The sequence below is a fragment of the Opisthocomus hoazin genome, chromosome 11 (genome assembly GCF_030867145.1).
Source record: "Opisthocomus hoazin isolate bOpiHoa1 chromosome 11, bOpiHoa1.hap1, whole genome shotgun sequence".
Lineage (NCBI taxonomy): Eukaryota > Metazoa > Chordata > Aves > Opisthocomiformes > Opisthocomidae > Opisthocomus > Opisthocomus hoazin.
This window is the reverse complement of record NC_134424.1, coordinates 8,277,003-8,300,719: the sequence shown is the minus strand read 5'-3', so window position 1 is coordinate 8,300,719 and position 23,717 is coordinate 8,277,003. Positions and strand designations below refer to the sequence as shown.

The 23,717-nt window shown below is 54.3% G+C and overlaps 1 protein-coding gene across 3 annotated transcripts in view; it reads right to left on the bottom strand.

The window, feature by feature from the left end:
• The window catches only part of PRICKLE2 (prickle planar cell polarity protein 2), a 111,777-nt gene that overhangs the window by 14,918 nt on the left and 73,142 nt on the right, over positions 1 to 23,717 (bottom strand). For all 3 annotated transcript variants that reach the window (XM_075432524.1, XM_075432526.1, XM_075432525.1), the window contains 5 exons: positions 18,521 to 18,704; positions 6,396 to 6,509; positions 4,504 to 4,641; positions 4,000 to 4,203; positions 1,078 to 1,264 (listed from right to left, as the gene is read on the bottom strand). In XM_075432524.1, the coding sequence (XP_075288639.1) occupies positions 1,078 to 1,264; positions 4,000 to 4,203; positions 4,504 to 4,641; positions 6,396 to 6,509; positions 18,521 to 18,704 (827 nt within the window). The remainder of the gene's footprint in view (positions 1 to 1,077; positions 1,265 to 3,999; positions 4,204 to 4,503; positions 4,642 to 6,395; positions 6,510 to 18,520; positions 18,705 to 23,717) is intronic.

The following is a 23,717-nucleotide window of genomic DNA, read 5'->3' as shown; positions in this document are numbered from 1 at the left end:
CCCTCCTTTGCTAGAAATGCACAGATATGCACAAAACCAGGCATTTTGCCCCAAAAGTCTGTCAGTTGGCAGGCTCCGGACGGCTGGACAGAGGGGAGGACAGCAGATGGGGGAAGCACGAGAGAAGGGAACGCGCGAGAAGCATCAACAGCTGCTTCTTCACTGCTGTGCAGCTGAGCTTTTGGGAAGGATGCGTGGCAGGTCCCAGCAAACACGTCCTCCGAGCGCTCCACCCAAGCCTGGAGTTTCCCCCCGCGTGCCATCTGGCCACTGCACAACAGCAAAAGGCTTTGTTTTTTTTTTTTATCCTTTCCCTGCAGCCAATGAATTATTTGGACACGTGAGCTCACCTCCGCGGACAAAGAGAGGGCTGCCCGGGCGGCCGCGAGCGAGCACTCAGCCAAGCGGCAAACGGGATGGGGAGAGCAGCGAGGCGGCTCCCCAGCCCGCCCGGCTTCCCACCCTGCGAGTGCTGGGGGCACGGCTAGCACCCCAAAAAAAGTATATTTTATAGCACTGTTTCAGAAACGTAGATTGACTCTGATGCGTTGTTTCTTTCTGTCTCAGAACATCTACCTGCAGGTTGATTAAAAAAGGCAAACAGAAACAATAAAGATGCCTGATGAACGAGCATCTTTCCAGTCAGTAGCTCGGTATCTCATGCGATCCTTTGATGAGCTTAGCTGGGAAGAATCTGCAACTCGGCGAGCCAGGCTGTGTACAGAAAAATAAGATTTAAAGGGAAAAAAGGGTGCATTACATTAGGTGAAAGAAAGCTTTCACCAGCTGCAACAGCTCCTGAGGTTGCTGTCTGATAGTCCTCCCCTCTCCAACCACAAAAAGGGATAAAACCCCTGGCAAAGCAATGGTTTAAACAAACCAATGACCCTGCTGGCTCCCTGGTGGGATGTGCGAGGGGCACGAGCCTCTTTGGATGCCACAGGGCTGGCGCAGACCCCAGCTGCAGGCAGACCTGCCCACAGCCCAAGGTCGTTGTCAAAGCCACAGCTCTCGTTGTCAGAAACAACCCTCCACGCAGTGGTCTGCCCCGCTCCCCTCCCGCCCCGGGGCACGTACCGATGTGCTGGGCGCAGGTGTCGCAGTACTCGGCGTAGAGGGACTCAAAGCAGCCGCAGCAGTAGGGTCTGCCATCCTTCATGATGTACCTCTGCCCCCCCAGCACCGTCTCGCATTCAAAGCAGCAGAAGTGCTTCATGTGCCAGTGTCGCCCTTCGGCCTCGGTGCATTCGTCGGCAAAAATGATCTGGGGAGGGGGAAACGCAAACATGGAGTACAGCTGGTCAGAGGGGACCTGGGACGCGGGCACTGACCACAGAATCACAGAATGTTCGGGGTCAGAAGGGACCTCTGGGGGTCATCTAGTCCAATCCTGCTGATGAAGCAGGGTCACCCAGAGCAGGCTGCACAGCACCGCGGCCAGGCAGGGCTGGAATATCTCCAGAGAAGAAGACTCCACAGCCTCCCTGGGCGGCCTGGGCCAGGGCTCCGTCACCCTCAGAGGGAAGAAGTTCTTCCTCATGTTCAGACGGAACTTCCTCTGCTTCAGTTTGTGCCCATTGCCCCTTGTCCTGTCGCTGGGCACCACTGAAAAGAGTCTGGCCCCATCCTCTTGACACCCACCCTTAAGATATTTATAAGCATTTATAAGGTCCCCTCTCAGCCTTCTCTTCTTCAGGGTCCCTCTGCTCATACAACCTCTAAATTTTACAGCTAACCCCCCCTGCCCTGCACGGGAAACTCCCTCGGTCTGGCTTGCGGCAGGGGCACCCATCACTTCTTCAGGAAAGCCATTAAAATGTGAATACCTCCGGACCGCGTTAGTGCACGGACTAGAAAGCGTTAAGGCAGAGCTGGCACTGACGTGCCCGCGAGCACATCCATCAGCAGGAGGGGTCGATCAGGGTAATAAACACGCTTATATACAACCTATCGATCCGGCGGACTGTCGAAGAACAGAGCAGCCGCTTACTGAAACACACTTACCTGCCTCTGCCACAGGGACCTGAGCACAAGGGATGAGCGAAAACGCAAGGAGCAGTGGGAGCTCTCTGGAGGGGAGAGAAGACGGAGCTACTGGGTTCCTCACCACCACCTCTACCCCAGACAGTGTGCTTACAAAGAGGATCGCAGTCGTTATACTCAGTGGGGAAACTGAGGCACGGAGGGCTGTTGAGGGTGGGCTGGTGAGACACCTAAAATGGTTTCACCAGATGCTTTCTTGCTGTCTCTGCTTCCCATCCCCACCCCATCTCCGCTCCCAAAGCCAAGCCTGAGGAGCAAGCAGTGGCCCAGCTCTGCTCCCTGGCTCTCTGCCCCAGCACAGGTCACACTGAAAGCTTTTCCCCCGCAGTTCCTCTCACCCCTGAGTTACTCTTTCTCGCAGTTAGTGCCGGATGTTTCAGGGGAGGAAGCCTGGGTTAAAGAAGGAGCTGAACGAAAGACTCGTATGAGAATTTGCAAGGATGAAAAGTACATGAAAAAAAATTACCAGGCCTAAGCCACAAGGAAATACGGCCACTTGCATGGTTAGGAGTTGTTTTCTTACTGGTAACGTTACAAATTTCATTGGATACATACGTCAATGTTCTTTATATTTGAAGCGCGTATAGCCTTGGATACTTACTATTACACGCTTGCATAGATGGGACGTGGTATTTTATAGTACATATGGTTTTCAACACTATGGTTTTCATAACTTTAAAAGCCAAAACAATTTCCTTCGCCAGCCTTTTAAACAGAGATTGACACTTGAGAAACGTTCAGAGGCGACTCTGTACGGTTTTCTACATTTGTTTTGTACTCCATTTGTTCAGCTTCCTACAGCCCCTTAATCTCCTCTTGAAGCCTGTTTCAGCTTGGCGTGTACTCAGCCACTACCGTCTTGTAGGAAACGCAGCACGCATCCCACCAGAGGCTTCTTCTGGGGAGACAGAGGAGAAGGGAGGCCCACTGCACGCAGCCGGGCTAAAACCACATGGCACGGGGGCTGAGCTGTTACTGGAAACGCTCAGGGAAAGCCCCCCAGCTCCCTGCGTGTAGGCGAGGATCTGTCTCGGAACAGCCCCAGGCAGACTGCAACTAAAAATCCGTGAGGTGCCCACCTGAAACCCCAGGAAAAGCTCGCATGAACCCTTGGCAAAGCCGAGCCATCGTATTTCACGCACGCCTCTGTGCAGAGGCCAGGGCGGATGGAGGGGAAACACCACCCAGCTGGCAAGGGGAACCACAGACTCACAGAATGGTCGGGGTTGGCAGGGACCTCTGTGGGTCATCTAGTCCAACCCCCCTGCCGAAGCAGGGTCACCTACAGCAGGCTGCACAGGACTTTGTCCAGGCAGGTCTTGAATATCTCCAGAGAAGGAGACTCCACAACCTCCCTGGGCAGCCTGTTCCAGGGCTCTGTCACCCTCAGAGTGAAGAAGTTCTTCCTCATGTTCAGATGGAACTTCCTATGCTTCAGTTTATGCTCGTTGCCCCTTGTCCTGTCGCTGGGCACCACTGAAAAGAGTCTGGCCCCGTCCTCCTGACACCCACCCTTAAGATATTTATAGGCATTTATAAGGTCCCCTCTCAGCCTTCTCTTCTTCAGGCTGAACAAGCCCAGCTCCCTCAGCCTTTCCTCCTAGGAGAGATACTCCAGTCCTCTCATCATCCTCGTAGCCTTCCACTGGACTCTCTCCAGTAGCTCCTAATCTTTCTTGAACTGGGGAGCCCAGAACTGGACACAGCACTCTAGATGGGGCCTCACTAGGGCAGTGTAGAGGGGAAGGAGAACCTCCCTCGACCTGCTGGCCACACTCCTCCTAATGCACCCCAGGATCCCATTGGCCTTCTTGGCAGCCAGGGCACACTGCTGGCTCATGGTCAACCTGTTGTCCACCAGCACTCCCAGGTCCCTCTCGTGCCATCCCCATGGGCAGCATCCGTGGTGGGATGCGTCTTTTAAGCGGGCAGAAGCCGGGGCGAGCTGGCTCTTACCTCGTCGCACGCCGCGCAGCGGGGCTTGAGGCACTCGGCGTGGTGCCTGCCGCAGTAGATCTTCCCGTCTTGGTAGAAGTAGATCAGGTCGACCAGCAGCTCGTTGCAGACGCTGCAGATGAAGCAGGGAGGGTGCCAGCAAACGCCATGCCCAGCTCGCGAGGCGAAGACGGCCATGTCCCCTCCGTTGATCTGGCCGCCGCACTGTCAGAAAAGCCGGTGTTCAGCGGGGGGTGGGCGAGCCCGCTGCCGCCCATCGCCAGCCAGCCGCTCTCACAGCCGTGGCAGAACAAGGTGCTGATCCACAGCTCCTTTCTGCTGTCTCTTCACCTCTTTTCAACTGCGTTTTGCGGCCAGGATACCAACAGCTTCCCCCACGCGCAAGGAGCTGGCGTGACCGCTCCACGTCAGGTATCGCCGGGTGCAGTAGCTCCCGTGAGCTTCGCTCAACTCTGGCGATTAAAAAGCTGCCCGACTCGCGCCAGCTCGCCAGCCGCTACCCACCTGCTCGCAGATGGCTCCCGTCATGGTTACGGGGAACGGCCGGACATTGCCTCTCCCTAAATTTTCCCTCTTCCTTTGATTGCTGAAGAGTTTGAGCTCCCTCTTCTCCTCCTCATCCAACGAATTGCAATAGCGGACCTGAAAAGCACAAGCGATGCTCGGTGCTGGGGGTGCCCCCGGCTCCCTTCCCAGCGAGCCACAGCCCCGCGGGCTCCGCCAGCCTCTGCACGGGGGGTCTGCACACAAACTCCGTCCCGGGCTGAGGGGAGGCTGGAGGAACCCCGCTGCCTGGGCTTCAGTCAGCCCGGGCTTCGGCCAGCATTTCAAGAGGTAGAGACGAGAAAAAGGGCAGGAGGATGGTTGCTCTCCAAGCACTAGGTTTCTAGGAAACTCTTAAAAGTTGGGTCCTCCGAGTCTCACCCAGGCCCAGCAATCAGACTGGTGGGTTTTCCTTACGCAGAGGTCTCACAGCAGCTTCAGAACGGTTCACTGGCATTTCTAGAGCGCAGCCCGTTTTCCCTGTGTAAATGAGGGAGTTCCAGCTATCTGGGAACTCCAACTATCCTCCCAGCGTAGGGTCAAGTTTGCACCGAAGCAAAACCTCTGCATTGGAAGGCAGTAAGGAAATAAGCAAAATAAAAGGATACAAACAATGAATGATGCAATTTCCTCGAAGCTTATGAAACTGTGAGGTTTTCCTGGCTATTTCCATCCCACAGGCTTAGGTCTTGCCTGACTGCATCTCAGCAGAGAATACGACGACGAGCCAAGGCGGCCACGTGTAGCACCGGCGCCCAGTCCAGCCTCCGTTACTTCGGAGAGCAGGCTCAGGGAACTGAGCAGGACTATTCACGTCAGCAACCAACACACCTTCAATTTTCCAAAGGAGCCACACCGAGCGTGAGGGGAAACTGGATGCAAAATCTGCCAATTTGCAGAAAATACATGCAGACTCGTGCCTCCAGCTTGCAGCAGCACAGGCTGCAGCAGCAGCGTGCGCGTGTATTTATTCCCACATTTTTTGGCTGTCGGAGGCTGTGGGTTTTCAGCAGCTGCCAGGGAAGGCAGGCGGGCAGGTTGGGGCCCGAGGGCGCAGGGGAAGAAGCCCCTGCTACCAGTGCCTGGAGCTCCCCCAGCGCTGGCAGCACCGTGCCGTGCCCATGGCACCCAGCCACGCGCAGGCACACTCGTTAAAATCTGACCTAGATCAAACAAGTTACCTGCACGTATTTTCCAGAGCGGCTTCTTCAGAAAGCAGCATTAAAATAATTTTTTTGTTTACAGAGGGAAATTTCGCGGGCTACCAGAAGCCCATGTTCTCACTGGCGAGAACAGGATGTCAAAAGATCAGACCCTTTTTGCTGCCTCCCATCTTTCTTGCGAGACGTAGGAAGGTTTATTTGCTCTGACTGGTCTTGACTCAGCTACCGGCTCGCCAGGCTCTCCCAGCTTGCGAGGCTCGGCCCGAGTGAGACCCCTCCTCGGGCCCCGCACTCCCACTGCCAACGTGAGTCGGAAGCAGCACTTGGGAAAAGGCTTTTGCAACCTCAGATCTGGCTCTAGCTGATCTCGACAGCATTTCAAGCCACTTTTAATGCGGCTTTGTCCTCCAAGGGCTGAGAAAGTACTTTTACTTCAGAGAACTGAAGAACAGTGATTTTAAAAATTGTAACTTCAGAAACAAACAAGTCTCTGCACCTCCAACACCACGCAAGCAGGGAGCAAGTACGGCACTTCAACAGCAACACGACCAAACTCCAAGCAAACCCCCCTCGAAAAGCAGAAAGGGCTGAGAAAGGACCCGATGCTTCCAACGAGAGCAGCCCCAGGAGGGGCGTCCGCTCCCCGCCGCAGCCCTGACCGCTGTCCCGGGACGCTTCTCGGCCACTCACCTCATTGTCGTGCGGCGGCAGCTGGTGCAGAAGCTGTTTGATGCGAGATTTTTCTCCCGGGCTGTTGACGTAGGGGACCTTGTCCTCGGGCAGGCAGCTGTAGTACTGGTGCACCTACGGAGCAAGAGAGGGAGCTGCAGTGGGGCTCCCTGGCCGAGCCCCGCGCCCGTGCCCGGCCAGCAGCCACCCCCCGAGCCAGCGGGCACCAGGTCTTCCCCATAATTTCGAGCGGGGAAACGCAGCCAGGCGCTGCTTCGCTTCTATCGCCTTTTCCTCCACCGAGAAAGAGGGGTGGCAGCCCCGGCGAGGCGGCGGAGCTCGTTACCGTTTGCTCGGTCAGCCTCCATAGCGTGAGCATGTTTCGCCGGCTGCGGGGATGTGTCGGCACCTGCCCCGGCAGGGGAGGTTAAAAACGCTGCGCCCCGGCAGCCTCCGTGTTGCCGGCTATCTCAGCCTCCACCTCCATCAAAACCCTGCGGGCTTTTTTCAGCAGCAATTTGTGGAAATAAACAGCAGATAAAAATCTGTTGGAAGGCTCGGCTTTTCTCTTTCGTCTCGGAGCGTGTAATTAAAGCCGGCTACGAAGAAGGCAGCGCGGTGGGGCACGGCGTGCCCCGGCGCTGGAGTTGCCCGGTGCCAGCCCGGCGAGGAAGCACGCCCCGAACCCCAGCGTCTCTCCGCCGACGGCCACACCTGGGACGGGCGCTCAGGGGCCGGGCCAGGCAGCGGGATGGGACGCGCTGGCGGAGGATCAGCTCCCAGATGGCCACAGTGACGGTGAGCGGCTTGGGAAGAAGCAGAAGGCGGTAAAGGTAAGGGAAAGCTCTCACTGCTCAGCTGGGATCGGGAGCCTCGGACGCCTCTGGATGCAGGGGGATGGATGGCTTCCTTAAATCCGCGCTCAGCGCACAGCTCTGTGCCAGGACTAACCCCCTGCGATGCTCCCGCGGCTCCCAGATGCCGCAGCGAGTCGTTCCAGGGCGGCTGCACTGCCGGCAGCTTTCGCAGGGCTTCTCCCAAACGGCACTCGCTTCGCAGCGGCTTCTGATCAGCTTTTTCCCCCTGCTGTACATTCTGGGCTTTGGCCTAGAGAGCACCGCCTGGGCTGGCCTTCCCCAGAGCAGCCGTCTCTGCCCGCACGGCCCCGCAGCACCGGCGCGACGGCGAGGTAGCGTGGGTCAGCGGGAGGGACGGGGACGCGGAGGCAGGGCGCACCGGGCTGGCTGCAGCGGAGCGCGCCCACGGGCTCGCAGGCTGCTCGGACAGGGAGTTACCTTCAACAGGAAGAAATCGCTTTTTATCACTGAATAAATATCCCAAACCGGGATTATTCAGGAAGAATTGCTCTGCGTTCGGCTCACTCTACGGTCTCATTCAGAGCTATCGGTCAGTAGCACTGCTCCAGTGCTTGCAATCGAATTTTTTCTCAATTATGGTTCCTCCCCAACCTGACCCTAACATCCACCTTTCCCCATCACCAGGTTTTGCGGAAAGGGAGATTTTTAGCAGATTTCCACCTGTAACTCTGCAGTGCTGGCAACAAGAGAACTGCTTGGGCCATGAAGCTGAGGAACACGCTGAGCAGACGCCACTGCGAAACCCTAAACTCGTTTTGCTAAGGCACAGCAGAAACAGACCCACCAGCTACGGAAACTGCCAACGAAGAAAAGGCTGCTAAGGATTTTGTTATGTTAAAAAGAAAACAAACTACATACATTAGAATACTTACTTTGCATTTATAGAGCATCCTTCATCCAGGGACATCAAAGCACATTAAAAACACTTAAATTCTTATGACACACTGCACCAGGTGGCAAATACACGCTCCGGAAAGGACTATTCGCAGCGTAACGATGTTAAATGAGCTCCCTGAGTTCATGCAGCTAGTCCGTAGCACAGCTTGCAGCTGAAAATCCCCCGGCGATGCCCCGGCTGCTGCACCTTTTACCGGGCTGCCAGGCTACCGCGCTGCCATGCTGCGCCGTCCCAGCCCGTACCGACGCCTGCTGCCTTCTCTTGCCAAATTCCCCACGTGCGGACGGGCTGCTTGCTTTCCCCTGCCCTGGATGGTTTCTTTCATTCTTGCAACCAAGTTTTTTTGCCCACGGAGTTCTTGAAGTTGGTGGAGACCAGAAATAACTTTTCTTTTTTTAAGAGCCGCCAAATTCCATCAGGCTGCTCCGGTCCCTAAAGCAATGAGCTATGAGACACTCACCCTGGGCGAAAAGCAGGGATGTGAGTCTTTCCTCCAGAGCTCGACGCAGCGGGATGTACATGCCCAGCTCTGCTGCTGCTTCCGCTGGGAAGTTTTCCATTTACTCTCAGCAGGTCCACGGGAACTGGCTCCCATCTCACCAGCAACATAGCTCGGCAGGGATGGGCAATTTGGTTTGAAAAGCAAAACAAAATAAATACAACAGGCTCCAACCTGTGTTCTGTTGCCTGAAATAACCTGAAAGGGTTTGCTTTGGATCCGCGTCAGCCAAGGGGACCTTCTGCGGAGATGCTCATGGAGGGGATGGAGCGGAGGCAGCTGCCAGCACCCGCGGGACATCTCATGGGGAGGAAACTCTTTCCTCACACTCATCGGTGGCTTCCTCTGCTGTTGCCTTTACACCCATCATCCCTCCTGGGGACAAGCCTGAACCAGGGACACACAGAGATCCTTTCACCTGGGGCATCACTCCCGTGCCAAGAGGTCCAGGCAGAGTGCAGGTGAGGAGCAGAAGGATGCCCCTTGCCTGGGCTGACGTTAATCCAGGCCTGTGCAAACACGCTCTCTCATCCATCAGCGATTCCCTGTGGGATTTGCCTGGCTCCACGGATGGGAGAGCGGAGCCCAGAAGGGATGGGGCCACAGCTTGCCAGCGTTCCCTGCCTCTGTGCTCAGCTGGCTGCCGACTGCTTTTCCCACCCCGCCAGTGAGTGGCCACTGGTTGGGCTGGCACAGCCCAGTCGGGATGCTCAATACGGAAAAATAAAGAATTAAAGGGGGATTTTCAGATAAATTTGTCTTTTTAGGGAAAAGGCCTGCAAAAAATGCCAACTCACTGGAAAACTAAAACTGCTCAGTCTGCACTTTGGTTTTGTACAAAAGGTCACTGTTTTCCGCGACAATAACTCCTCCTGCGTCCAGCTCCGGTTCGGAGCACGCACAAGCCTTCGTAGCTAGCGAGCCTCGCAGGGCCACCGCGGCCGAAGGGCCTGATCCAGAGCCCCGGCACCGGCGGACGGCTCCTCGCTGACCTGACGGGCTCTGCAACATGAGCTGCATCCAGATAAGGAAAACCGTGTGGGGCAACGACCTCGGACGGATAACATCTCCCTTTTAAATTGTGTGCTATCATTAACTGTTTTATTATTAAATACTTCTGCCGCACAACACAGCAGCTCCTCATCCTGCTCTTTCCCCTCGCAAGAGATCTGCTCTGCCCAGGATTATCCTAACAAGCATCATTAACAGACACGAGCCACGGGTGGGGCTGGGCTAGGATCTGTCCTCAGTTTCCCCATTTGCCCCTCTTCACTCCGACCTCCGCTCGCATCTGGATGGGAAAAACCCCGGAGGAATATGGAAAACTTCAGGCGGAGCTAAAATAAGGCTTCGGACAATGTCAGGGGCCCGATGCCATGGGGATGGGCTGGCCAGCGCGCTGGAAGCCAGGCCGGCTGTGGGTGCTGGGTGCCGTGGCAGGCCGGCCGGGCGAGCCCGGTCCTGCCCCAGGGAGGTCTCCCAGGCGCTCGGACAGGCTCCATGCTGCGAGAACCCGGAGCAGCAGATAGCCATCTTCCCAGGGTGTTATTCTCACCTTCAAAAGGAAAATGTGCAAACGTCAAGTTTTGCTAACAAAAGCTGATACACGTTTTGGAAATTATCAGCTGCTTGGAGCTAAAAGGGGAGGGCACCAAGGGGAAGATAGAAATTAAAAAAAGAAAGAAACCAGGAGAAAGGAAAGAGCATAATGTAAAACAAGGGTAGGAAAAAGCCTTTAAAGTGGAGCCAACTTTATTCAAAGGCACTGAGGAAAGCAATTACGTTCGTTTACAAATGCCTTGGTGTTCTGCAGCTTTCCTAGGTTCGGGGTGTGTTTCCAGTTTAACTTTGACAGTTTACAAACCTCCCCATCCCTGCTAAATAAAGGCAGGACTGCAGCTTCTCCTGGGGGTCCCAGGGGTGACCAAAGACAAAACCCACACCAGCCCCTTTGTGGGCAAAGTCTTACAGCTTCTCCTAGCAGGCAAAGTTTGCAAACAACCTGTGAATTCAAGCCCTTGATGAAGGATCTCTTTGATCAACGACTCACAGGCGGTGGAGGGGAAATACCATGTCTCTTATGCCATGAATTGCTGTCGGGAAGCAGCATTCGGTCCTACTGGCCCCGAGTACAACACCCCGACAGAAAGCACCCACCAAACCGGGCTGTTGGGGATGACTGTACGGCTGGGATGGACCACAAAGGAGCACGCGGTGTCCCGGCGCGGCTCAGCTGATGGGTGCTGACTTGCTCAACCCCAGCGGCTCCGCCACAGCCAGCTGGGCAATCCCGCCCGGCTTTCGTGAAACCAAACAAACTGCCAAAGCAGCTGCGAGCCCTGCGAGGGCAGTACGCGCTGGCCTGCGTGCAGAAGAAGACCTGAACACGGATGTCCCTGCAAATGGGACCTTCCTGGGTCAGCCACCACTCGGACACAGCACAGTAAATCACCACACGTGGTGGAGTCCATTCAAAACCCAGGCACGCCAACGTTCTCCAACATCCCCCCTCCCGTGCCCAGCAGAGCATCATTTCCCCCGGGGCCACGCCAGCAGCAGCAGCTCACCCCGTGCCACCCAGGGATGTGGCACGCCGGCGCGGGGAGCTGCCTGTGCAGCGATGTGCGGAGCAGCGGCCGCTGGTGCATGGACACTCGCTCCTGGCCCTGCATGTGAGCTCCCCGGAGCTCCGGCGGCAGCGGGAGGAAGGCGGCCAGCGGCTCCGGCAAGCCTGTGCTGGCCCAGGCGAGCGCGGCTGCTCCTGCGGCTCGCCTGCCCCTCCCCAGCGCCGGCTTTGAACCGCACGGCAGGCACCGAATGATCTTATACACCGAGCGCTTAACATCAACAGAGAAACAAATCTGCTCGGCTTCGGTATTTCTCTCGTTCCTGCTGGCCTAACTCAGAAAAGCAAAGGGGAGCAGACCCCAAACAAGCCACACGCAAACCACCCTCCCAACGTGCCTGCAAAATGTTGCAAGTGCCTGTACACGGAGGCTCACACGCAAGCTGCACAGATTACAGAATCACTGAATGTTCGGGGTTGGAAGGGACCTCGGTGGGTCATCTAGTCCAACCCCCCTGACTAAGCAGGGTCACCTACAGCAGGCTGCACAGGACCGCGTCCAGGCGGGTCTTGAATGTCTCCAGAGAAGGAGACTCCACAGCCTCCCTGGGCAGCCTGGGCCAGGGCTCCGTCACCCTCAGAGGGAAGAAGTTCTTCCTCATGTTCAGCTGGAACTTCCTCGGCTTCAGTTTGTGCCCATTGCCCCTTGTCCTGTCGCTGGGCACCACTGAAAAGAGTCTGACCCCATCCTCCTGACACCCACCCTTGAGATATTTATAAGCATTTATGAGGTCCCCTCTCATCCTTCTCTTCTCCAGGCTGAACAAGCCCAGCTCCCTCAGCCTTTCCTCGTAGGAAAGATGTTCCAGTCCCCTCCTCATCCTCGTAGCCCTCCGCTGGACTCTCTCCAGTAGCTCCTCATCTTTCTTGATTACAGCACGTGTGAGCCCGGGAGATGGGTTCAGTGTGTTTTGGCCCAAGACTGGCACGTCCTCCTTTTCTGTGGCCAGTAGGATACAAAACACTGCTTGATTTCTTCAAGCAAAACAATCCTTGCAGCAAGGCCAGATGCTCCGAGATGGAGCGGAGAGTGGGAACTGCTGTCCAGGTCTGCCGAGTGCGGGGATGCAGCCAGGCACACACCCCGGGAGGGGCCAGGGTCCCCCGAGACCGTTGTCACCCCCGGACCCGTCAACGTGCCGGCACGTGGTGGTGAAGGCGGATGCAATCCCTGGCGCCGGGCAGTCCGGCGTCCCGTGATGCTGGGTTTGCTCTCGGAAACCGGCTCCCAAGTCGCGGGGACAAAGGCAGGGAACAAAGGAAAAACAATTTTCCGAAGTGCTATTTGTTCTGGCAGGCTCTGCGGCTCTCCGCGCGCTTCTCTCCCATGGCTAACGGCAGCCGAGCCGTTTGAGCGCTGCTGCTCACCAGTCGGGAACAACAGCCATTCCTGCCAAGCCTTCGGAGCAGTTCTCGGTCTGCAAGAGATCCCGCGGAAACACGGCTTCCTGCTGGCATCACGGAGGAACGGCTGAACGCAGGCCGTACATCCACATGTTTCAGACTTGCGAAATGATTTTGCCATGATTTTTCTTTTTTAAGCAGAAATTGAATTTGGATTAAAAGGAGCCAGCAGCAGCGCTTTCAAAAGCATCTGAGAGCGGCCTTTGTGCCGCGAGGCACTGACCGGCCGAGCCGCTCGCAGAGTCCCCGGGGCACCGGCAGTTATAACGATCATCTGCGGCACTGCTCATCGCTGATAATTCCCCTGGGTACGCCACTTTAAATGCTCCTGTATTTACAAGTCACAGGGCAGCGTACTAGAATAACGCTGCAACAAGGAAAAGCTGTAATTGTACACTGGAATAAAGCTCCAGGACAAGTCTGCACTGAGTACTTCAGGGTTTGTCCGTTTTCTCTTCCTCTCTCCGCTCTTCCCCTACCTCGTCCCTCTGCTGAGCACCACATGGCTACTTCACGTTTAAGAACCCAGCAAACCCCATCAGGCGAGTGGTTTTGTTTCTGTGGCCCACCAAAAGCAGCTGATTCTCCCCCTGATAACAAGATTGTCCAAGGATCAAATAATTTTAACAGCTTCCATCAGCTCACCGCGATGAGGCAAACACCCCAGGACACACAGAGCAAAAGCCCAGATGTGTGGTTTTGCCATGGTTTGGTTTTTTTTGGCAGCACGGGACACACTCACACCTCCTCCATCCACTCCGCTCCTCCAGGATGTCCTAACGGGCCCCAGCCACCCCCAAGTCACGCAGCACAGGCATCACATCCAGAAAAAGCATTTCTTGCGCGGGATTGCGGCTCCATCCATCCGGCTGGGAAGCGTTCGGCACGGTCCGATGCCTGGAGGCTGGATTTAGACAGCTCCAGCCTTGAAACGAGAGCCGCTACCTGCCAGGCTGTTCAGATACCAAGAGAGTTCACTGGGGAGGTGATTGATGTACCGCTACCTCCAAGTGAAATTGGAGAGCTTTCAAAAATGTGCTGAAATGCAGCTTTTGGTAAAACACTACAGCGTTCATGTGTCCAAGGGGGTAGAGCTAGAGGTGGCTGCAGCTTCTGGCACCGGCGTACGTACGTGAGCTACAGCTCCTCTTCAGCACCCTCGGCTCCCCGTCCCGCACGCTCTGCTCTCAGGATATGGATCTACCAAGGAAAGCAGAGCTCTTCGTGGGGCTTTTGTCCTTCCTCTACATGGCCATAAATTACTTTATGTGTCCCCCATTACCACGTGGGCTTGGGGCACGGGGTCTATTTTGGTCCTTGCTTGCTGCACGCAGGACTGCAGTCTCTTGAGGAGTGAAACAGTTTGCTGAACTTAGAGGGCTCAAGAAAGGATGAGAAGGTAAAATGTACTTGATCACAACATCTAGGCAGAAGTGAGGCCCATGTCCCCAGCGACGACTGGCCCAGATAGTGTACTTTCTACCACACTGAGGTGGTGAAAGTGGGTATCTTTAGGTAAGGTGTAAATGCATATTCGGTGTAGGTTCATCTCCACTCTCCTTTCCTCAGTTCGTGACCTGAACAGCAACCAATGGAGCTTGGAGGTTTTATAACTCCAGCCCTTGCTACAAGTCTTGCAAAAGATCCAGAACAGGACTCAACACATATGTTAGCCCCTGAATAAATTCCCCGTGACAGCTACGAGTTTCACACCACACTGCAAAGCTCTCGAGGTCCAAGCTCTAATGGCCCCCTTAAAGGAAAATGGTCCCCTGAACCTTCATGCTACTAATTTTAGCTCAGATGAGATCTTCATAACTTTTTAAGGGACTCGATCAGAGCAACTGTGCTGACAGCAAGAGGGAATTAAGTTCTTATGGCACATTCAAAGGTCTTGAATGTTGGCATGGCGGAGCCATGCAGAAAGCCACAGCGCAGCTGAAGTAGAGCCCCCTCTTTTGTTTAATTGGAAATCTGTGCCCATAACCAGCTGCTCCTATTATTGAGACACAATAAGGATGGAATCCTCAAAAATCCCTTGTATTCAGAAATTCAAGCTGGCATGTTATAACCCCTTTGGATTTCTCCAAACCACAGGCCTGAGGAATTCAAGGCTGCGCATTCACATGTATTTACACAAGCCTTGCCTAAAAATGTGAAAAACACATCATAAGAGTGCTTATTTTTAAGCATCTGCCCTCAAACTTCTGTCAGTGCAAGGAGGATCAGCTGTCGGACTGCCAGCCCCAGCAGACAAACTGGCTCCCGAAGCTGCCTTCCCCTGTCTTCGCAGCCAGGCCTGGGCTGGGACTTTGCTTTGCTGAGGACACGTTTCTCTTGGTGTCTGCCCATTTCAAGACTTCCACAGTTATTTCTTTATCCAACCATCGAACGGCAGGGAGGAAAAAAGCGTATTTCTCAAAGCCCACGTCCCAAGCTTCCTCCTCGCCTCCTGTACAGCCACCTCTCCCATTCCCATCTGCATCCGTATCTTCCAGAAGGGAAGTCCCTCTTCTGCCATAAGACAACTTCTCATCGCGGTCCAATCCGAGCGGCATTAGAGCCCCCAGGAGCCTCTTGGCCATCCTGTATAGCCGACTGCTATTACAAGAAACCACATTTTCTAATCACGTTGTAATTTATGGAGCTCAGTCGCGGGATTTTACCCGTTGCTCTCCCTGTTGGCAGGTTGCCGCTGAGCCTTACACCTCTGATGGTTTGAAACCTCTTCCAATTTCCTGCCTGAATGCATTTGGAGCCAGTTTATATCCATGTTCTTGTGCCAAAGTTGGAGCTTGAATAACTGCTCTTCCTCCTCTAATGCACAGGGAGTGATCATAACCCTTCGATTTGCTAGGCTGAACACACCAAGCTCTTCTGGGCTCCTCAGCGAAATCATATTTCCAGTCTCCTTCCAGTTTATACCCCTCTTTCTTGAGCAGAGATGTCATAAATTTTAGCCAGTTTTCCAGATGAATTTTTACCGTACCTTAGGCAGTGGCATTATAACATTTTTCATATGACTATCTTCATCCCTGTGTTAGAAACATATTTAGAAATATGTAATATTTATGGCTTTGGCATAAAGCACTTTGCAGTCCTGCACACTGATGAGCCATAATATAAGGCACAACTTTCAGCTCTGCTCTTTGATGCGGTGTCTGGATCATTATCTGTGAACACTGCACCAACGCTTTTCTTCTCTTCCGGAGTGGGCATTAGGTAACCAACACGATTTTCACACAGCTGACGTACCACAGACCAGCTGCAGCCTGAATTACTGCCCAGGAATCCAGGCAGACCTTATAGCTTTGGGTCATTTCACCTTTAGATTAATAATTTAAGCTATGGATTGAAGGGACTCTCCAAATTCTGAAATGGAATTGTGGAAACTGCCAAAACCCGATGTCATGTTTGTTGGCCAACTTACCGCCCTGAAATCCTGCAAATTGCTGTGTTGAGTGAGATGTGAACGCTGTCTCCCAAGAACAGCGAGGTAGGAAGGCTGTCGTCCAAGTATAATAAGAGAACTGCATTAGTCTTTCAGGGGACCACTTACCTCCCCAGCTCATACGCTGCATAGAGATTTCAATAAAGCAGAATATTGCAAAAAAAGTTGTTTCATTTCATCTATTCCACATCAAAGAAATACAACAGTGAAACAGTGGAAGGCAGAGTAAAATTCACCGCCTGCAAACGTGCATTTTCACCCCAGCGCGACAGCAGCGTCTTCCGGCGGAGCGGAGCCCACCAGCTGCTCCATGGCAGACATCAGCCTTCCAGAGGCTCCACATCACGTACGCACACCTGACTCATCGACCAGAAAGCCACACGTCTGTCTGCAGCCTTGCACGGCTCCAGCAAGTTGCTGCAGAGGTACCTCCTACCCCCACGGCAGGCAAACGGCACCCTCCGGCACCCCGGGCACGTGGTAACTCCGGGAGAAATCCAGGGTGCTGCTCTTCACTCGGGGACAACCGCCAGCCCTGCATCGTGGCTCTTTCACAGCCCTGATAAGTCACACCTTGCTTTTGTCTCCTTAGTGGCTCATCTGAGGCGTGAAAGGTCCCGAAAGGGCTGGCGGATGAGCTACGCTGGAAGGATTTCAGTGTCTGTCTTAGGCTCTGCTTGCGGCTGCTCTCCATCTCCATGGTGATTAGAGACAGGTCTGAAGTGGCAAATCTGCTAAAAGACCCAGCAATGCAGACAGAGCAGCATAATTAGAAAGCGGGTGTTCGTGTCGAGGAGCACTGTGACCTCTGCAAGAAACAGATACTGGAAGAACCTAAAAATACATTAACCGGAGTAATGCATGAGATGTCAGTACCTACTGCTACAGCTCACGGACTTTTATTTTCTCTTGAGCCTCCCAAACTCCCTGACAGCACGCTATTTCTTAACAAGCACCTGAGGGATCAAAGAAGCATCCAGGTCTTCTGGAATATGTCACCACTGTGCTGGCAGTGGGTTTCCATTGCTGTCCATGCCATGCTGTACTCACCAGAGACCATGTCTACCTGGGTCAGGTGCCACCTGTCACTAAATAGCTGTACTTCCACCCAAAGCTACAGCGACGTGGGCCAGCTTGGGCTCTAGCAGCCACCGACATGCCTGGACAGAAGGCAGTGCTGAGAGCAGGTGGCACCAGCTTGGGTATGGTCCTCCAACGGGGCTCCAAAACCCAACTGGTTTGTGACCCCACAGCGGGCAGGACCAGCACAGCTACCGCAGGACCATCTGCATCTGTCCATGCACCGTGTCTGGTACCTCCTGGGAGGCACAAAGGGAGCCTCTGACATCAGGGAGGTGACAGAAAGCAAGGCTGCTGCCTGATTTGCGTGGTGCACCAAATGAAACACACGGTGCTGCGGAGTTTCAAGTGAGCACCGACCCAGGCTTGTAAAGACAAGAAGAAGGAAAAAAAAACACCAAACAACTGGATTTTCTCTAATCAGACAGATAATATTTACAGCACATGGGTGGTGCCAAAATATTTCAGGAAATGCCTAAGCCCTTCTGAATAAAAGCTCAAGAAAACACAATATTTAAGCAGAGCAACTACAACAGCAAGAATGAAAGCTTTCCACCCTCTCCCAGCCTCCTTACATGGTTTAAAATGATTGCCATAGCAATTATCAAGGCTAAGCTCATTTTGCAATCTCTTCTGCAAATTAAGTTCCGAGTTGAGCACGTACAAGACCAGCATAAAAACCAAAGGAATCGTGTAAAAGGCAAGGAGCAGAAACCAGTGCGCACTCTGCACAGACTGCACACTGAGGTCTAACCCACCCCGCTCAGTTCCTGTACCGGGAGACCTGAACTGCATTTGAGCAGTTATTTCCAGTAAAGCACCAACATCCTGGTTGAGAAACCCAGCCCCAAAGACTTCGGCCCATTTTCAGAGTCACCCGGCAGCTTGGACTGTCTGCCCTGGACGTCCCACAGAGCAGAGTGGTCCAGGAGGGCAGAACACGAGCACCAAGTCCCCCGGGCACACTGAAGCCCCGCCACTTTTTTCCCCATGAAACCATAGTAGATACGCCTGTATCTGTTCCCTTGCACAACCACAACAAACCCCATCCTGGAAGTATTTTGTTTCTCCCTTCTCAGTTACCAATTACATCTACAGAAGCAGAAAAACACAAGCCCTGCAAGGATCACGTCTCTTTTGTTCCATTCGTGCATTCAGACCCGACCTGTCTCTGCAAGCCTCTACAGCGCATCCAGAAACAGAGCCACACGCAACAACCGCTCGCATCCCAAGCAGAAAACTGGGGCCACTGTTTCCAAAGAGCAGATTAAATCGATTTATTTCTGGTAACTCGGTGGTGTCATCGTTACCTGCTCGGGCTTCAGGCCGGGGGGGACCCACGCGTACTCTTCCAAGGCGCAGCCTGAGTCGTCGTCAGAAGTTGAATTCCTCTGGAAGTCAAACATCAGCTTGGTGACGGTCTTCTCCATCTCCAGAGGCATAACTGTTACGATGTGCTCTTCCTGGGAGCACTTGCAGTGAAGGCAAATCTTCCTGCAAGGTGAGGAGAAAGGGGAGACGCCCGGGTGAGCTGCGCTTTAAATAGGAAAGCAAAGCGATTCCTGCCAGTCGCTGGCTTGCAGATAGCAAACTCAACCCTTTTTTTACGCTCAGGCATTTTCTAACGCAGGATTTGTCTCTCTCACAAGGAGGAAATAAAAGTCTGCATTTGCTGTAACAACACTTGGCAGTCCAGCCGAGTCAGACTGCCCGGTGTCTGGGGATGTGCAATTGCTCATCTCTGCTGCACCGCGAGGAGCATTTCCAGGGGCCAGCACAGGCAAGGGCCACGCGCCCGCACGCTGCGGACCGGCGTGCCAGCCGGTAACTGCCGAGCAGTTACCGAATTTCGGACGGCTGAGGACTTGGCTGATACAGAAAATGGTGGATTGACTGGGAAGCTGTGAATGACAAGTCCCTTTAGCATGCTGATAGCATAAATTTGCCTATTAAAGTAGCATAAAAATTGATTATAGTCGGAACATACAAAGGTAAATTAAATTAAGGGAGGCTACAAAAACCACAGTCACACTACAACGGCATCTTAATGGCCCAGCTCGATGGCACGCGCCACGGCTCAGCGCCACGCCAGCTCGCACCCTGCCCGGGAGCCGGACCAGGGGGGAAAAAAGCACAAGAAGAACTGAAAGAACAACCCAAAGGTTGCAATTTAACAGCCATTAGCTAAGTTCACTGCAAGGATCACTTCTCAGCATCTCTTTTAAGGGTCTGCTCCTGCAGCTGGTGGGCCATGGGAGATTTCCTTCACGGGCTTGAAGCTGAGAATTTATCTGCGTGGGTGCTAGGACATCGCTCCCCTTCGCCAGGGGTAAGAGTGAAGGAACAACCTGGCTGAAAACATGCCCCAGCCCCACAAAAAGAGGTGAAAGGGAACACTGATAAATTGGTTCCTATTTCTGCAAACACAACACTCTTCCACAATATGGGTCAGTGGTGTCTATTTTAAAGTAACCACCCAGGATTCTGAATTAATTTGCGCTAATGAAACCCCACTGACTTCTGAGGAATGAGATACGGTTTCACTTGGGTGGCAGAAGGGAGACAGCTCAGAAATGATAAGGTACCACACAAAAAGCAAGGGAAAAGTTACTGTTGTCATTGCGGGTTTCTCTGCTACGAGGTAAAGCAAAGAAAATTCAGAGGGCAGCAACCGTTACACGCTGGGGGCTGTAATTTTCAAACACCCTTCCTTCTTGTCCACCACCACGTACCAGCCAGCTCAGCACAGCAGCGCCCAGATCCAGGTTCGAGTCTAAATATCCACTTGGCCACTACAGCACAGAAAATGCACCCGAGCGAAAGTCAGGAGGCTCCGTTCAGTCAAGCCAGGCAGATCTGCCAGATTTTCCCATTTCCTGCCTTTCATCAGATCTCAACCCCGCAGCGACCGCCACGCACCCCCGGCGTCTGGTTTGCGTCCAGTCCCAGAGTCTCGGCATCGCCTCCGGCTGTTACCTTAAAAAATCACTGAGGCACCCAGTGATTTCATGGGAATACTTTAATGAATCAGCTACCGTGGAAGGGCGCTCTGCCTCAGCAGAGCCACTGGTTTCCTCACCACTTCCATCTCGTTTCGCGATACGATTAGAAGCAGCTCAATATGCAACAAGATGCTAAGAATAATTAATAGCTCCAGAGCCCCGGATTTGGCACTGGAGACAGTTATTCTAACGGAGCTTAGGACTTGTTAGCCAAATTTTAGCTTCCAGGATATTGATCACAAGCTTCAAAGGGAGGCAACCCAACAGTCCACGCTTGGATAGCAGCAACGCCAGGAGCACGAGCACTGCGACGGGGAAAAAGCCACCCCGCATGTTTCTGCCCTCCTCCCCGCCCCAGACGCATCCCTTCAGGAGAGGGAGGGTGGCAGGACAGCATCAGAGGGCTTGGCTTTTAATAAATGAGATAAACCAGGCCATTGTGAGGACTTCACATAAAGGTCTTGAAGAGTTAACAGGCGAGATGTACGACCAGTTAGGTCCCAGAGGTCACTCCACGTGATGGCCATCCCGCAGCTCACACCACGTACAGCCAGGAGCACGAGGACCGGGTCAGGAAGCTCATTTACCCCCATGCTCACTCCTGCCCCATCCCAGCCAAGCAGGGACTGCCAGCGGGTGGTTTCTTCTGGTCAGGAAAGCAAAGGATGAAAAGGACACAGGCACCCCATTTGCACATCAGTGATGTCCCCAGGCCAGGACAACGGGCTCTGTAAAATCTTTGCACCATTAAAAACTGAGCATCTGCAGCACGGGGTTTCTGCCACCTCCCTGGGCAAACTACAAACTTCAGGATCTTGCCCCTGAGATATTCAGTTCTTCTCCTTTCCCCTCATTAAAAGCAGAAGATTAACAGCTTTAATTACTATTATTTTCTTTACATTAGGATACGTTTCATGGGAACAATACTGGGTGTCCTAGGAGTGTCTTTCCACTCCTATGATATGGTTTCCATGACTTCTTCGCATAGGTCTCACTCACTCGACTTTATTTTATCATCTTCCAGCTCACTATAATTAAAAATAATTCCCTGTAGTAAAAACTTAATATAAAAATGTACATTTCAAATGCGAGATGAAATTGATAAAAGCAGTTATCTCCCCACCACACTCAAAGCGGGGCGGCGTGAAGCGAGAGGACGCGCGTGCCCGCGCTCGGCTGAGCACACGATGGCTGGCAGCGCGGCGTGGCACTGTGGCTGCCGGTGCTACGGCACGGAGCCCCTGGGTGCTGGAGAGGAGCAGGGCCACAGCCGGCAGCCTGCCCAGTCGCTCCCGCCAGCGCCAGGTCATTAGTCATTGAGGTGGGAAGCGTGGAGAAGCCTGGAGACGCTGAGCGCATCGGCGTGCCACCTACCTTCCCATAGACAGGGTGCCGCAGCATGTCCTGCGAAGGGAAACCCGTTAGCTTGGCTCCGGCCAGACACAAGCCACACCTAACCACCACCAAGGCTTCATCACCATTTGGCCTCATCTGGAGTACTGTGTCCAGTTCCGGGCTCTCCACTTCAAGAAAGAAGAGGAGCTACCGGAGAGAGTCCAGCGGACAGCTACGAGGACGAGGAGGGGACTGGAACATCTCTCCTACGAGGAGAGGCTGAGGGAGCTGGGCTTCTTCAGCCTGAAGAAGAGAAGGCTGAGAGGGTGTCAGGAGGATGGGGCCAGACTCTTTTCAGTGGTGCCCAGCAACAGGACAAGGGGCAATGGGCACAAACTGAAGCACAGGAAGTTCTGTCTGAACATGAGGAAGAACTTCTTCCCTCTGAGGGTGACGGAGCCCTGGCCCAGGCTGCCCAGGGAGGTTGTGGAGTCTCCTTCTCTGGAGATATTCAAGACCCGCCTGGACAAGGTCCTGTGCAGCCTGCTGTAGGTGACCCTGCTTAGTCAGGGGGGTTGGACTAGATGACCCACAGAGGTCCCTTCCAACCCCGAATATTCTGTGATTCTGTGATCAACAACGACTTCTGCTGCCCGTGCAGCCAAAGAGCCCCACGCAACTCGAGGAGAGCACAGGCCGGTGTTTTTTATTTTAAGCAAGAAGAAACTAATGCCAATTACTCTCTGGAAATCCCATCTTCATTCCTGAGCCTTTCCATCTTGCTCTCATCCCAGAGAAGGGTTTGCAAGCTCATCTCAGGGAAGTATCTGCCCTGGTGATTAAAAGAGGTCTCCAGCGTCAGGGAGGACACCGGGCTGGAGATATTTTGGTGCTGTTGGTAAAAGCTGAGGACACCCTGGAGCATCACCTGACTCCAGGAGCTGAGGGCTGGAGAGGAGAAACCCAGTGATGGTGGGTCTCCCAGAAAAGCGAGGAGAGCTGACAGCACGACCAGCTTCAGGCACGGAGGGTAAATAGAGGAGCTGGTGAGCAGCCACAGCTTGTGGGCAGGGAGGAGAGAGGAGAGGGAGCCGGCCAGCGGCCCTGCTGCCGCGGGAGGCACGGGCTGGGGACGGAGCTGCCGCGGAGCAGCCCATGGAGCTGCCCCTGCCGCGGGGCCACGACGGCGGGAAGCAAAGGGGGAGAAAAAGAACATTTCCTGGTGTCGGATTCAGCTGGAAAGGAGCCTGCCTTGAATTGACTTCACATGGTACAAAGCAGCAACGGCTCGAAAACAGATTGAAAAATGTGGTCTGCTCAAGGCCAGCGCTTCATGTGACGAAGCTACAAGATGGACGTGTTATATTTCGCAACGTCTGCTTCTACGTGGTGCTCTTGGCACGGCAGCCGGTCCTTTCCTCGGAGGAGGCTCTAACCCCCGTCCCCAGTTACATCCCCACCCATCCACTGGTGCAGGGGGAACGCTGCAAACTGGATCCACCACCCCAGGCAGCCCTCTGCCAAAACCAGGCACACAGTGGGAATCTGCACACCGAGCCGAGAACCCGGCTCCCGAGTCCCTCTCGCCGGGGATGCAGCAGCACGCTTCCAGCCCGGGTCCACCTACATACGGCTCGACACGAGCCCCATCGACCTGCGAGGCCTCCGGGACGAAGCAGCCTCTTGTTGCACGCCGCGGTTAGCAAAGCACAGCCTCTGCCATCGCTGGGGCCTCCCGCAGTCCTTTCATCACAGCAACGGCACCAACCATGAGTGAAACCACGCTGAGAACACCAGCGCCGTGGCAAGAGGCTCTGGAGAGCGCCTCGAGCGTGCCCCCGGCTTTCTGAAGAGAGCCGAGGTCTCCCTGCTGTGAAAAACCAGCAACGACTCCAAACTGGGAAAGCACAAGCAGCGCTAAAAAGCTGGGGAAGAGGGACTGGGGGCAATCTAAAGCCGAGGCAAAGTGGGTCCTTGCGAAGGGTCTGTAGCTCCAGCGAAGGAGCTGGCTAAGCTGGCCTCTCCTGCGAGCAGCCTGCGTGTGCTGGGCTCTGGGGAGCGCGGGCAGGACCAGAGTCCCCTGGGGTGTGAGGGCAGCAGACCCCAGCCCACAGGAGAAGCCCCTGGCCGCAGGGATCTGCTCCTCCATCCGTGGCTGCCAGCTCGGCTG